Raw genomic sequence first — 15,462 nt, forward strand, 5'->3', positions numbered from 1 at the left:
CAACCATTGTCAATTCAAATTTTCACCCCAACTATATGGGGGTAGGAGAAAAAGTGGGAAGATAATACATTTGTTGAAATATTTTAAGTCTAGGAGCCAGAGAGAGAATTCAACAGACTGAGCAGGTACTTTGCTTACAGTAGGCCCTGATTTGGTCTCAGGCACTATATGGTCCCTCGAGCACTGCCAGGAGTGACCCCCCTCTTCCCATTCAGTGCCACAATTAGCTCCTAAGCACTTTTGGGTGTGACCTTTGGACCTTCTCTAAGGATGCAAGTCCTGGAGGGAGTATCTGATTTTTTTAAGCCTATGTAATAGGCCTTGTTTTCCACAAAGACCATTAGGATGAAAGAGATGCCTTCAAAAAATGCAGAAAGGCAGATCCAGATGGGATTTTGGGTATGGAGCACTTTCAGAGAAATGGCAGGAAAGATGAAAGATGAAAGACCAAGAGGGCATGAAACACTGCATAATGGAGTCTGGATTTCATCTTCAAGTTATAAGCAGCCATGAAAAGATCCCAGGGAAATGAAATTAGTACATTTCTATTTCCAAAAGACTCCTATGGATGGAGAAATGGTACAGCCTTGCATGCAGCCAATTCAGGTTCAATCCCCAGCATTATATATGGTCCCCTGAGCCCTACCAAAAGTGTCCCTGAGTACAAGCCAGGAGTAAGCCCTGAGCCTGGTTAGGTATGGCCCAACCACACTCTCTCCACCCCGCCCCCCCATAAAAAAGGTTCCTAGAAGTTAAGTGAACAGTAGAATATAAATGAGGAGCAGGAAGTGAGGGGAACTAGTTAGGAGATACGTTATGCAGAATAACATCCCTCCCACAGGACCTCACCATTCTTTTTAAACTTTTATTTTTTAAAAATTTTTATTAGTGAATCATCATGAGGTACAGTTACAGACTTACAAACTTTCGTGCTTGCATTTTAGTTATACAGTGGTAGAGTGCCCATCCCTCCACCAGTGCCCATTTTCCACCACCAATGGTCCCAGCATCCCTCCCACCACACCCATCCTGTCCTCCCCCTCGCCTACCCCACCTCTGTGGCAGGGCATTCCCTTTTGCTCACCAAGCAAAGGGTACTAGGAGGGCCCGTTCGGGATGGGAGATAGGGGCTGAAAGTAGACCAAATATGATGGCCACTTAATACCTCACCAGTTTCGTTTTTTTTTTTTTTTTGAGTCAATCCCTGTTCTCCCACATCCCTTCCCTTTGCTGTGGTCACTGAAGTGTCTGGGGACACACTCGCAGCACCAGGGATTGAACTCAGCAATATGGGGCAGTGCCTGGGACCGAACAAAAGTGAGACAGGCAGTCTACCAGCGGGTCCTGAGACTGCTACGTGTGCGACCTGTGGACTATGCCGAGTTAATAAGTCAAGCTCTCTCAGAGAGGATGCTCAAAGTGGATTATCCAGGTCAGCTCAGAGTATTCCCACAAACACTGAACTGAGGAGACCCGAGGCCTGAGAGATGACTCAATGACCTGAACACACGTGTTGCATGCAAGAAACCCCAATTCGGTGCAGGAAATTGAACCTGGGTCAGTTGCATGCAAGACTTTACATTCTACCCACTGTACCCTCTGGCCCCTTTTGTTCATATTATTAGTCTAAATTTTCTTCATGTTCTTCAAGGAGAAATATAATTTTAGGGCTATTTTCTGACTTACTCTAAGAGTAGATAATTGAGTCAAAAATGTGCTCCTCATTGAAAAAAGTACAAGAGTAGAAAACAAATTTCAATAAAATCAAATAAGATAGATTTCTCTTTGGTATTCTGTTGCTGTGATGTTTTCTTGTTTGTGTTGAAAGGTTAATTATAATAAGAAATGAAGCTCAACATGTTGCCATTCACACGGTGTTTTGGAAAACTATTAAAAATGGGTATGGAACAAAAAAAAAGAAAAAAAAAGAAACCCCAATTCAATCCCCAGCACCTCATGATCCCCCGAGTATGGGACGACCCCCAACCACTGAGCTGGGAGTAGCCTGGAGCCCTACTAGGTGTTTTCCTGAGTGTGCTCAGAGGGCGACACGACTGGGAAGATGGGTGAGAGGTACGGTGTTGCTGGCGCTGAGAGTGGGGTGAGAGGGCATTTGCGAGGACAGCATGAAGCTTCCAGGACCTGGAAAAAGCACAGAAGCCATCTGGAAGAGTCTCTAAAAGGAACATGGCCCTGCCTGGCACTGTCCCTGTGAGACCTGCCAGCCTTCTGACACCCAGGGCTGAGAAAATCAGCATTGTCTGAAGCGCTACATTTATGGTGACTTGTTACAACGGCAACAGTAACCCCAAATCCCTGGACCCTTGAGGCTACTGCAGCATCCAGGAAAGGCGGCAGCAGCAAAGAGGGGGGCAACGGGTGTGAAAGATAATCAGGGGACAGATAAAGAGGCACAATCACCAACCGGCTGTGGTGAGCGAGAGACATGGAAAGAAACTCCTGGGTTTCTCTCCTGGACAAAGGGGTCAATGGGCGACTGTGCAGGAGAGCGTGCACAGAATGGCAGAGACACACCCGCATGCCACGCAGTTCCTTCCTTCTGTTTCCATTTTTACCAAGAAACCGTCTCATCTTAACCCTCTGGCTTTCCTCTTGGGAGGCGCATACGCTTGCCAGCCCAAACAAACAGCTGCTCCACTTGTTGGAGCTAGCCTTCACCCGCGACTAATGAACTGCTTGTCTAGACCTTGATCAGACCCCTGTGAGTTTACTCGGGGCACAGCCACACGCAGGCTCGAAGCCCGCCCAGAGGAGCTGACAGAGATCTTTTTGCCCCTGCAAAAGAGAAGCTCAGTACTTGAATGTTGGGGACCTTGCTCAGGCCACTTTACCTGGCATCGTGCCCCTCCCCCGCCTTGTCTACCCAAGGCTGCACCTCTAAGAGGCTGCTCAATGTTTGTGCCCCAGGTCACGTCAATAGCACCTCAGGAACTGCTGCCACTTAACAGCTATTTATAGTCGCTCCCAGCATGCTGGAGATGTTACTTTCTTGAGGAATCTCGCTGCCATTTTCCATAGGGGCTGGAGCAGTGCACGCGAGTGAGTCCCTTCTTTACCATACCCCTGCCAAGAGGGGCTCCTGTCCTTTCTGATGCATGTCCTTTTCACTGGCATGGGGTAATAAACCTCACTGTCAAACTAATTTAGATTTCCCTGATCATAGTGACCATGACCACTTTTTTATTTGCCTACTGGCCTGAGACACAACAACAGTCACTTGAAAAGATCTGTGCTTCACATCCAAAAGAACAAAAGCAACCGCTGTTGGAGGGGATGTGGGGAGAAAGGGACCCTTCTACACTGCTGGTGGGAATGCCGACTTGTTCAGCCCCTCTGGAAAACAATATGGACGCTTCTCAAAAAATTAGAAATTGAGCTCCCATTCGACCCAGCAATACCACTTCTGGGAATATATCCAAGAGAAGCAAAAAAGTATAGTCGAAATGACATTCGCACTTATATGTTCATCGCAGCACTGTTTACAATAGCCAGAACCTGGAAAAAACCCGAGTGCCCGAGAATAGATGACTGGTTAAAGAATCTTTGGTACAACAACACCTAATGAGAGAGAGAGAAAAAAAGTAAATGCCCTGCCACAGTGGCAGGGTGGGGTGGGGGGAGACGGGATTGGGGAGGGTAGGAGGGATGTTGGGTGTACCGGTGGTGGAGAATGGGCACTGGTGAAGGGATGGGTTCTCAAACTTTGTACGGGGGTAACATGAGCACAAAAATGTATAAATCTGTAACTGTACCCTCATGGTGATTCACTAATTAAAAATAAATAAATTTTAAAAAAGAAAGAAAAAAAATAAAATAAAATAAAAATAAATAAATAAATAAATACCCTTAGCTTGAATTTAAAAAAAAAAAAGAAACTTTGGTACATCTACACAATGGAATACTATGCAGCTGTTAGAAAAGATGAAGTCATGAATTTTGCATATAAGTGGATCAACATGGAAAGTATCATGCTAAGCGAAATGAGTCAGAAAGAGAGAGACAGACAAAGAAAGATTGCGCTCATCTGTGGAATATAAAATAACAGAGTAGGAGACTAACACCCAAGAATAGTAGAAATAAGTACCAGGAGGTTGGCTCCATGGCTTGGAAGCTGGCCTCACATGCTGGGGGAAAAGGCAGTTCAGATAGAGAAGGGAACATAAAGTAAGCTCTGGTTGGGGGACCTGCTCGGGAGGGGAGATGCGTGCTGAAAGTAGACTATAGATTGAACACGATGGCCACTCAATACCCCTATTTCGGACCACAACATATCAAAAGGAGAGAGAGAGAGAGAGAGAGAGAGAGAGAGAGAGAGAGAGAGAGAGAGAAAACAAAAGGGTATGCCCTGCCACAGGGGGGGGTGGGGGGGATGGGATTGGGAGGTGGGAGGGATACTGGTTTCACTGTGGTGGAAAATGGACACTGGTAGAGGAAGGGGTGCTTGAACATTATATGAGGGAAACACAAGTATAAAAATGTGTAAATCTGTTACTGTACCCTCATGGTGACTCACTAATTAATAAAAAAATTTTTTTTAAAAAAGAAAAGATCTATGCTTAGTACAATGCCAGGATACAGAAGCAATCCGGGAGGATGAACAGTTAATTGGCCATGGCATGTATGCACAGTGGAATACTGTGCAGCCAGAAGGAAGGATGAAACCATGCAATTAGCTGCAACTTGAACTGAAGAATTCCATGCTATATGAAGGAAGTCAGAAGGACAAGGACAACACCAAATGTTCTCACCAATCTGGGGCTTAAGGGACAATTTGTTAAGAGAATGGAAAGTATCAAAGGTGGACAAACCCTTGGCCCTAGATTACAGAAACAGAAATGGCAGGAAAGCTGAGAAATGGAGGGGGAGGTCAAAAAGATGGGTCTAGAGGTAATATAATGGGCAAGGGTCAGGGGACTTGGCTCAGTCGAGGTGCGGCCGTTTATACTTGACCACATATATCTATATATGTATACATTTATATATCTAAACCACTACTATAAACATGGAATCCTAACTCTAATAATTAGACTTAAAACTATGTCTCCGGAGCACACCTGGGAGGGAGGCGTGGCTGGCAGGAGCCCTCAGGACACTGGGGAAGGAAGTTGGCCCTCTGATGATAGGTGCCATGTTGGAACAATGTATGCATGAAAGTACAGTTAACATTAGCGCACAGGAACAGAGACATAGTTCAGCAGGTAGGGACTAGCCTTATTCACGGTTGACCTGGGTTCTATCCCCAGAATCATATCATATGGTCCCGTGAGCCCTCCAGGAGTGATTCTTTTTATTTGCATCACACCCGGCATTGCACAGGGGTTACTCCTGGCTCGTGCACTCAGGAATTACTCCTGGTGGTGCTTGGGGGACCATATGGGATGCTGGGAATCGAACCTGAGTCAGCCACCTGCAAGGCAAACACCCTACCCGCTGTGCTATTGCTTTAGCCCCTAGGAGTGATTCTTGAGTGCAGAGTCAGGAGTAACCCCTGGGCACTGCTGGATGTGGCTCAAAACCCAAAAACCAAACAAAAGCAGTATTGCAAGGCAAGTAAAAATATGGTTTAAAAAAATGTATCTGTCAAGGACACGGGCTGGGGGTTGGGCAAGTATCTGGGGACATTGGTGGAGGGATGCAGGTGCTAGTGGTGGGATTAGAACTGGGCCACTGCCTGCCTAAAACTCTGTCAACAACTTTGCATATCATGGTACAAAATTAAATTAGAAATAATGATGATGATAAAATAAAACGTAGACACATACACTCCGAGATCAGGGACATACAGACACATACACTCACACAGATCAGGGCCCTGGACCCCAGAGGAGACAGCATCCCTGCTGTCTGCTTCTTGGCACATGCCAACCTAGACACAGCTCTGGGAAACTGGGAGAGCGGGGGTGGGTTCAGTTGACCCAAGGGCTGGGGGCTGGGAGACAGGTTCATCACAGAGACATCTTGGGGAAGCAGAGAAAGAAAAACTTTCCGATCCCACTTTGAGTGGTCCTTCACCTGTCAGCTGTACCGGGTGACATCTTCAGAGGGAAAGCAGAAAAGCAGTTTGTGCCCACATGAGCTCAGAGGTAGGATTGCTGACCTCCCTCTCACTGGACTGAGGAGAACGTGGAGGCCCTAGGCATGGAGCAAACACCAGAGCCAGGGGCAAAGTCTCTGTCCCTTGCACTGTGACAGGGTCTCTGTTGTCCATGGGAGGGGCATGCATCCTCATGAAGTCCCTGTCAGCAGGTGGAGGAGGGTCTCCTGACTAGCAGAGACCAGCAGGGCTCCATCCTCCTTCAGGGCTTGGGTTCCCATTCCACAGGCTCACTCCCATGGCCTCACGCTCCAAAAGGCCACTAAAGCATCTGGATCCTCACTCCCACAGCCGGGAGACCTGAGCTCGGGCGCAAGGACCCTCATGGCCTGTCCTGATGCCAGACATGCGCTGTACCTCCACGGTGATCTCCAGATGAGGAAGCCAGGGCCCAGAGAGCCGCCATCACTCGGGCAGGCCAGGGACCTCGCTCTTTAATTCATTAATGTTTGTGGATCTGAGAATGGTACAAAATTAAATTGAAGACCCAAGGCCTCACACATGCAGGGCAGGTGTTCTGACTGCTAAGCCGCATCCCCAGCCCTGGGCCCCTTGTTTTAGATGGCTTTTCCTGCAGGCCCTGCCGCCCAGCCTGCCTGGCTCCCACATTGGAGCTTCACAGAGAAACTCGCTGGAGAGGAAGCCCCAGGCCGGCACCAGCCAAGTGCCCTGAGCAAAGGCGCAAAGAGCTGCCTTTCCTCTCCACTGTACTGCGCCCCGCCCCGCCCTCCTCCCCCCCCCCCCCCCCCCCGCACCAGAGCGCTACTTACATATTCCTTGATGTCCTTTGATTTCACAGCCTTGTAGGAATAGTATGCAGGGTAGAGAGTGCCAAAGATAAGCCTGCCGGGAAGAGAGAGAGGAAGAGAGAAATGTCACTTTCATTCATCCTAATTTGACAGGGAAATGTGTCTGCAGGGACGGGTGATGCGTTGGCCAGAAAAAAAAAACCCATAGCCTGGGGCACATGAGGGTGGGATATCACGTTGCTGTGTAGCCAAGATCCTTGAAATAAAAAGCCAAAGCCTCCTTTCCTGCTGCTAATCTGCACCCCAGGCTTGAGAAGGCTTCAGAAGCCTCCCCACCCCTGCAGCCTTGTTCTCCCTGAAAATGTTTTCGCTGCAAGTCCTGGCCCATTGCACTTGACTTCAGCAGCTTGCAGACAGAAGTCGGCTTTGCAAATTGTCAAGCCAGTCCAATCAAGCACTCCTTCCACCCACCCACGGGCACTGACCTGTTTCCTCACTGCTCTTGGCAGGAAGAAGCAAAGGTAATGGCAGGGGAGGGGTGGGGTGCCTGAACACCCACTCCCTGCTCCTGACTCACCCTGTGCTCAGGGCCACCCCGAAGGCCCTGTGGCATGGCTCCTCCTGCCCTCACGCTCTCCACCCACCCCCCCCCCCCCGCCCTGTGTTCACTGGTGCTGCCCTCTCCTTCTAGAGTCTTCCTCCATTTTGGTTAATGCCTATTGATCTGTCAAGTCCCCAATTAACCACAACTTCTTAATGGTAGATCTCCCTGACATCACTGAGTAGGACAAATGTCCCACTGCTGTCTCATAGCTTGGTACGGAGATCATCGGGGCACACAATTTCCCAAATCAAAGTTTGGGTGATACTTTGTGTCTCCCCACTGGGCCCTAAGTATCTTCAGGGCACAGAATTAGTCTGTTTTGTTAAAAAATGCATTCCCAGAGGTATGATGCCACCAACAGGTCAACCTGTACCTGTGGGGCAAGTGCATCAGCAGCCTGCTGGTGCCTTCAGGCTTCCTGACACACCAAAATTGCTGCTGTACCATTTGCCTAGACCCCAGCAACTTGGGACCAAGTTTACTGAGAAATAAAATGGCCAAAAGTTAGGTATGTGGGAGTCATGCCCACAAACCACCTCCAGCTCAGCTATATAAGCTCATTTATTGGCCTTATTTCAGAGACTCATAGATAAGCCTCGAAAGGATCAAAAGCCACAGTTAATCTCGGACCCACACATGGCTGAACAGACTGGGGTAGGTTGGCCTGTGCTGCCCAGGCAAAGCCCCCAGCAGCCATTTACTTCCACAATCCAAAATCACTGCCATACCCCCAGCCTGAATCCACTGTCTTAGGACGAACCTCACCAAGATATAATCTGCTGAAAATTTGGGTATGCAGGTTTTGTGACTGAAATCTCCAGGCTTTCATGGAGACGGGGTGGGGTACCTCCCCCCACTTCCCAATACTCATGGAAGCACTGGCAGTCACCCCCATGAACCAACTCCAACACCACCCTGTAAACTCTATTACTGGCCTTGCTTCAGAGACCCATAAATAAATCTTGACAGAGATCAAAAGCCAGAGACACAGCACAGAGTCCCAGAAGACACCACAGAGCCAGAGATCTCTCTGGGCCTCATACTGAGCCAATTTCATTGGAGCATCCCAGATGGAGCAGGTACAGTCACCCCACCTACTCCAGATGAAATCCCAGCGACCAAGAGATTCCACAAGCAAGGCCCAGGTATGCGGGTTCCAGGACTAAATCTCCAGGCAGCATGGTAGCAGAGGTGCTGGGCTTTCCCTCCCTGGCTCCCTGCCTGCTCGTCGGCCTGGCTGTCACACCTACAATGTGCCTCTGGGCACCATCTCAGTGCACCAACAGCCCTGGTCCATAGATGCCCAGTTGAATCCCAAAATGGATTAGTATCCTACAGAAATGTCTCTGGAACCCAACCATTTACAATCTAGGATTCCAGAAATGAACAGCGGTGGCACCCATGATATTCAAACTGAGCAATGGACAATAAATGATCTAGCATCTGCCCCAGCAGGCAGGCTTGAATGGTGGTGGGAAAATTCAAGCAAAACATAATGCTCCAAAGTAGAGAGAGAGTATTGGGGAAATTGCCTGTCATGGAGGCAGGGTGAGGACTAGGATAGGGCAGGGGGGATATACTGGGGACACTGGTGGTGGAAAGTGTGCACTGGTGAATGGATGGGTGTTCGATCATTATTCATGGTGATTCAATAGAAAAAAAAAGTACTGTGGAGTTCATGCCCAATTCAATCAGCTTAATCAATGGCTGAATAAATAGCAGTACTTCTACATTTTAAAAAAATGCATTCCCAGTATCCACTCCATTTAGGCACACAATAATTTCTAACGTATATTCTTCTTTATTTTGAAGTGTGTGGGATTGGGCCATACCAAGCAGTGCTTAGGGCTTTTTTCTGGCTCTGAACTCAGGGATCACTCTTGGTGGGGGTCGGGGGACCACATGCAGTGCCAGGGATGGAACTAGGTTGGCTGGATGCAAGGCAAGCGCCTTAGCCCCTGCACTAGCTCTGCTTGAAGGAAAGGTTTCCAAGGCAGTGAGCCTGGCAGGCATGATGTCTGTCCGAATGCTGCCCTGGCAAAGGGAACCCTCTGACAGGCAGGAAGCCAGCGTGCACTGCACCCTGCTGTCAAGCACCCATGACCAGTAACGAGTAAAGGAGGGTCTGGGATCCAGCCTGGCTCTTGCTCACTGCCACACACAGCCTGAGCGAGGCCTGCTCTGGGAGGGGCCTTAGCCCACAGAGCGGACAGAGTGTTTCCAGAAAGGACGAGCCAAAAGCAGGACTGGGGGTGGGAGAGAAGAGCAGGACGATCACAGTGCCAGGGACCCCAGGCTAATGGGACGGAGTTCCAGGGAGGCTCATGACCTTGACGCGGAGGGCTCAGCCTGGGGAGACGTCAGACAGCATGAGCTGATTCAGCAAATCCTCAGGCACCAGAGCAGATGCCCTGGATATCAGCCACTCCTGCCAGCCTGCTGTCTGTCTCTGCCCAGAGGAAACGTGGGAGCAGTGAAGAGAGATGGGTGGGGGTGGGATGGAGAGTGCTGCCCACCCCTCCAGCCCAGGGATTTGCTCTCATGTAAACAAGGATGAGCAGTTACACGGAGTGGTCCCAGGCCGAGGAGGCCTTGAAGGGCCCCTGACCTGAGCCAGGGACTGCATACTCTGAGGGTGCACGTGATGTGACGCGCTGAGAGAGAATATGACAGGACAGAATGTCATACAATTTCAGTCTGGCAAACTCAATAATACTGATGTATAAAAAAGAAATTTAGCATTTCACAGCAGGGGAGGGAGACTGGGTTGAAACAAGTTCCCAAAAACCAATTTCAGAGAAAGGAAAGAACAAATAAAGCAGGTGCTAGGACTTAGGTCCATTCAGACCAGACCTCCTAAAAGGCCCTTCCCCACCTGCCCATGCCTTTCCTCTCCCCCCACCCCTACTCCTCTCTCCCGCCTCCAGATCCCCCAGACTGCAGTGGGATCTCTGGATGCACGACAGTCTTGCTCACATCGATGACTTCCTGCCTGCATCATAGTGCCCAGGTTTTCAGCATCACAAATTTACTTTTTCTCTGACACCCATGACTTCGGTTTTCCTGACTAAATCCCACTAATCTTTTAAGACCCATCTCAAAGGAGTCACTTCTCCCATACACCTTTGACCCCTTGTCCTTCCTTCCTCTTTTCTTTTTTGTTTTTGGGCCAGACCCTCGGGTGCTCAGGTTTACTCCTGGCTCTGTGCTCAGGGATCACTCCCGGTGGTTCTTGGGGCACTACATGCAGTGCCAGGGAGCAAACCACAGTCAGCTGCATCCAAGGGAAGCACTTTAAGTCTCCTTTCTTTTTCAAAACTGAGGTGTGTGTCTGTATTTTGAGGTCACACCTGGCAATGCTCAGAGCCTAGTTCTGGCTTTGTGCTCAGGAGCAATGCTGGCAATGCCTACCAGATCATACCAGGGATTGAACCAGGGTCAGTTACATGCCAGGCAAGAACCTTTCCTTCTGTACTATCTCTCCAGGACCTCTAAGAGTTTTCTTGACGCTATTTAATCTACCAGAGCCATATGGCACAGTATTAAGAATGAAACTTTACAAATGAAGCTAGTATCATTGAGGACTCACTATTCCATTCTCTTATTGACTCCTATCAACAGCGCATGGGCTAAGAACTTTCACTGCCCATTTCACAGACTAGGACACTGAGTCCTAAGGACACACCAATGGTGGAACAGAGTTGGGAAGAGAATGAACCTAATAGCAGTTAGATTCCCTCTTCCCTCTTCCCTCTGCGCTGCCAATGTCAATATTTTCATCCAGGCCCCAAGGTCCTAGGTCCTTAATGGGATTCCTAGTGCCTGTTGCTGTCTGTGCCCCAGGAGGAGCCTGATAAATGTCCGTGGAGTTGGGCCAGAGCAATAGAACAGCAGGCAGGATGCTTGCCTTGCACATGGTCAACCTGGGTTTGATCCTCAGTACCCCGTATGGCCCTTCGATCCCCATTAGGAGTGATTCCTGAGTGCAGAGCCAGGAGAAAGCAATGAGCAAAGCCAAGTGAGGTGGCGTCCAAACCAATGAACACAAAAACCTTCAGAAGACAATAACTAGAAATGATATTTTACTAAGGGCAAAAGCACAAAATGGCATCAATGTATACATTAGAGTATCTTTTCATGCTCAGATGCAACTTTATGCCTTCAGGAAATGAAAGACTTTGACCCACTATAAAACACACCAGTATGTTGATCACATTTTGTGCCTTTTGTTCTCACTAGCATTTTTATTTATTTATTTTGTGGTGCTGGGGATCAAACCCAGGGCCTCACACGATGCAAGGCAAGTGCTCTACTTCTTCTTTGTCTTTTTTTTTTAACTATTTATTCTGGTGTACTCAGGGGTTACTCCGGGTGGTGCTCAGCAGACCATATGGGATGCCGGGGGTCGAACCTGGGTCAGCCATGTGCAAGGCAAATGCCCTACCCACTGTCCTGCTGCTCCGGCCCCACAAATGCTCTACTTCTGAGCCAAATCCCCAACCTTTGTCTCTCTATATACTAGTTATTCTCTGAAGGGTTTTACTAAAAGTTCAATAATTGATTTTAACTCTATATAAGAATTAATCTCTAAGGCCATTTTGCTGCCAATTCTAAACAGAAAAATGTCCTCTGCTCCTGAGTGCCCTTTCCATACTGACACATAGGCTACGATTTTTGTTGCTGTTGTTCTTTTAGTCTTTGGATTGCACTCAGCGATGCCGAGCAGCTTTCCCTAGCCCTGTGCTTCAGCGTGAGTCCTGGATCACTCTGAAGGGATCAGAGGATTGTATGCAGTGCCTGGGATTGGAAGTGGGTTGGCTGCCGTCCCCTATAGTCTGGCTCCTAGGCTAGGAATTTCATTTTATGTTTTTAGATGGTTTACATACTTTACTGTTAATTCTTTATTTTAATTTTAGGAAATGATTTATAAAACTGCTATTAATAGAGTTTTGTACATAACACACTCCAGCACAGAGTGTTTTGTACATAACACCCTCACCAGAGTGCCCACTCTGTGCCACCATTGTCCCAGTGTCTCCCCTTCCCTGTACTATCTCCCCCTTCCCTTATAGCTCTCTCCCCCCCCGGCTCCCCGCATTCCTCTGTGGTAAGATTCCTACCGAAGATTAGTTCTCTGTTCTCTGTCTCTAGGCATTTGATATTCCCCTATGTTTCTTTATATCCCGCATATGAGGGAGATCATTCATTCATAGTCTATCCCTCTTCTGACTAACTCCACTCAGCATGATACATCCCAGATCCATCCGAGTAGCAGAAAATTGTATGATTTCATCTTTCTTAAAGCTTTACTTAAAGTCTAAGTATATCCTTAAGTACATTTCATCTTTCTTAGAGAGTACTATTCCATTGTTGTACGTGGACCACAGTTTCTTTGTCCAGTCATCTGTCTTAGACACTCAGGTTGTTTCCAGATTTGGACTAGTGTGAATATAGCCAAATGAACATAGGAGTACAGATGTCTTTTCTGAGTAGGGTTTTGTGGGCCATTTTATTTTCTGTCTTTTGGGTCTCACCCAACTGTGCTCAGGGTTTACTCCTGGCTCTGTGCTCAGGGATCACTCCTGACAGAACTTGGGGGACCATGTGGCATGTTGGAGATAGAACCAAGGCATGCAAGACAAGCATCTTACCTGCTGTACTATCTCTCCAGCCCAGGTGTTTGGGCCCTGGCGGTAGATACCCATAAGTGGAATTTCTGGGTCATGTGGAAGCTCAGCTCTTAGTATTTGAGAAATGTCCATATTGTTTTCCAAAGGGGTTGAATCAATCGACATTCACACCAGCCATGGGTAAGGGTTCCCTTTGATTCACATCCCCATGTCTTTCTAGATCATTTATAAGTACTCCATCCTGCTTCGCCATGTGAAGAAGTCACGGTTTCTGTGCCCATTCTGTTGATGTGCAGTGAGGTTCTTTCCACTTCTGCCTATGAGAACAGGGCTGTGCTGATCACCCTTCTACACATGTCTCACATTTACATGCACTTTCACGGGGACACTGAGTGGGACAGCAGCTCTCTCCTCCAGCTACTGCAAAACCTCCCGTCAGAGAAGTGGCTCTAATCTCTCTCCTCCCCGCAGTGCGAAGCCTTCCAGTGCTCCCTGTTCTTGCCAAATAGCCCGAGTCAGATCAAAAAGTTTGCCAGGCTGAAATAGTATTTCAAGAATGCTTTCCTCAATTACAAGTGATGTTGAGAAACTGCTTATGCCTATTATCCATTTGGACTTCATAACTAACCTAGCAATACGCCTCGCCCTTTCAGGCTGTTTATTATTTTCTTAGTGATTTCTAAGAATTCTTTGTAAATCCAGGATACTAATTCTCTTAAGCATATGAAATACAAATATATCTTCCAATAAAAAGCTCTTCTAATGTTGTTATAGAAAAAGTTTTCAATTTGACATGGACAAATATATCAACCCTGCCTTTTATATCTTACTGAGAAAAGTTCTAGTCACGCATGTTTTTTTCTCATAATAGTTTTCAGCTTTTGTTCTTTCCCTGCTAGGTTCACCTGGAGCTTATCTTCTGTGTGCTGTGAGCAGGGGGTCCCGGGTCTGGTGGGTCCCAACTGTCAGGCACTAATTGCTTCCGACTGAATTTCAGTTCTTCCTGCCACATAAAATCTCTCAGTGTGTACAGGTGCTCTCTCGGCTCTTTTTTTCTGTTTCATATCTATAACCATCTTACCATCCAAGCATGTAGCCAAGCCACAGAGTCATAATTTCCATAGATTTGTAAAAATTCAGATAACCTGAAAAATGTCTATCCTTGGTCTTTTGTTGTTCCTGTTCTTTCTCCCATCCCTTTAATCCTGTGGAATCACACAAGGAGCTGTGCACCAGGTCATGGTGTTTATACATCTGGGGCCAGAGAGACAGCACAATGGGTAGGGCGCTTTCCTTGCATGCAGCTGACCCTGTTTCAATCCTCAGCATGCTATACTATGGTCCCTGTGAGCAGACCAGGACTGGTTCTCTAGTGCAGAGCCCAGAATAAGTCCTGAGCATTCCTGGGTGTGGTCCAAAACACAAACAACCAAAAAAAACCCCCAAACCTACAATGTTTATACAACATATGTCACAAAATCACTGCACCATTATTTTCCTGGTAAATAATAGCCTCATAATTTGGAGTGGGGGAGGACACACCTGGTGGTGGTTCATGTTTGTCACTTTATTGTTCCCTTCCCTGTCCTAATCTCACTCTCCCCTGCCCTGTAGTGGCATGGTTTCTACGGCAGACCAGTTTTCATGTCCTTTGTTTTGTTGTCCTTTGGGCATTTGTTATTCCCCTGTTATGTTCCCTTATATCCCATGTATGTGACAGACCATTCTGAGAATCACTATTTGTGTCGGGAGGTGGGGGGGGGGGTTGGCGGGAGCACATTCAGTGATGCTCAGAGCTTACTCCTGGCTCTGCACTCAGGTATCACTCCTGGAGGGGCTCAGGGGATCATGTGGAGTGCTGGGGATTGAAATGAGGTGGGCTGCAGGCAAAGTCAACCCCTTACCCGCTGTACTGTTGCTCTGCCCCCAGAATCACTATTTTTATATCAAGTTTTTTTCTTATGAATAGATAATTTTCATCTATTCATGTTTTTCTTTTTGTGCTCAGGAGCTACTCCTGGCTAAGTACTCAGGGTCCCTTCCAGTGATGCTTGGGATCCAGAGTGAAACAGGTGTGCTCGGAACTTTGATCCATCCCCTTATCACCATGGTTCTCATTCCTGTCTCTTTAAAGGTCATTTCTGTGGTGTTATGTAAATTTCCCCCTAACAATATTGGGTATGTTTATTTTATTTTATATTTTTTGGTGTCAGGGATTGAACCCAGGGCCTCACACAGGCAAGACAAGTGCTCCACTGCTAAACTATATCCCTGGCCTAGTACTGTTAATTTTTCATTAGCATTCTATTGGCTATTAATGGCATACATGAATGCTACTGATTTTCCATGCTGATCTCAGTGCCA

The 15,462-nt window shown here is 47.6% G+C and overlaps 1 protein-coding gene across 2 annotated transcripts in view; it reads right to left on the reverse strand.

Moving 5' to 3' along the window:
- Positions 1-15,462, reverse strand: part of REEP1 (receptor accessory protein 1) — a 122,251-nt gene that overhangs the window by 59,599 nt on the left and 47,190 nt on the right. For both annotated transcript variants that reach the window (XM_055121727.1, XM_055121728.1), the window contains exon 2: positions 6,886-6,958. In XM_055121727.1, the coding sequence (XP_054977702.1) occupies positions 6,886-6,958 (73 nt within the window). The remainder of the gene's footprint in view (positions 1-6,885; positions 6,959-15,462) is intronic.

Source organism: Sorex araneus, chromosome X, assembly GCF_027595985.1.
Source record: "Sorex araneus isolate mSorAra2 chromosome X, mSorAra2.pri, whole genome shotgun sequence".
NCBI lineage: Eukaryota > Metazoa > Chordata > Mammalia > Eulipotyphla > Soricidae > Sorex > Sorex araneus.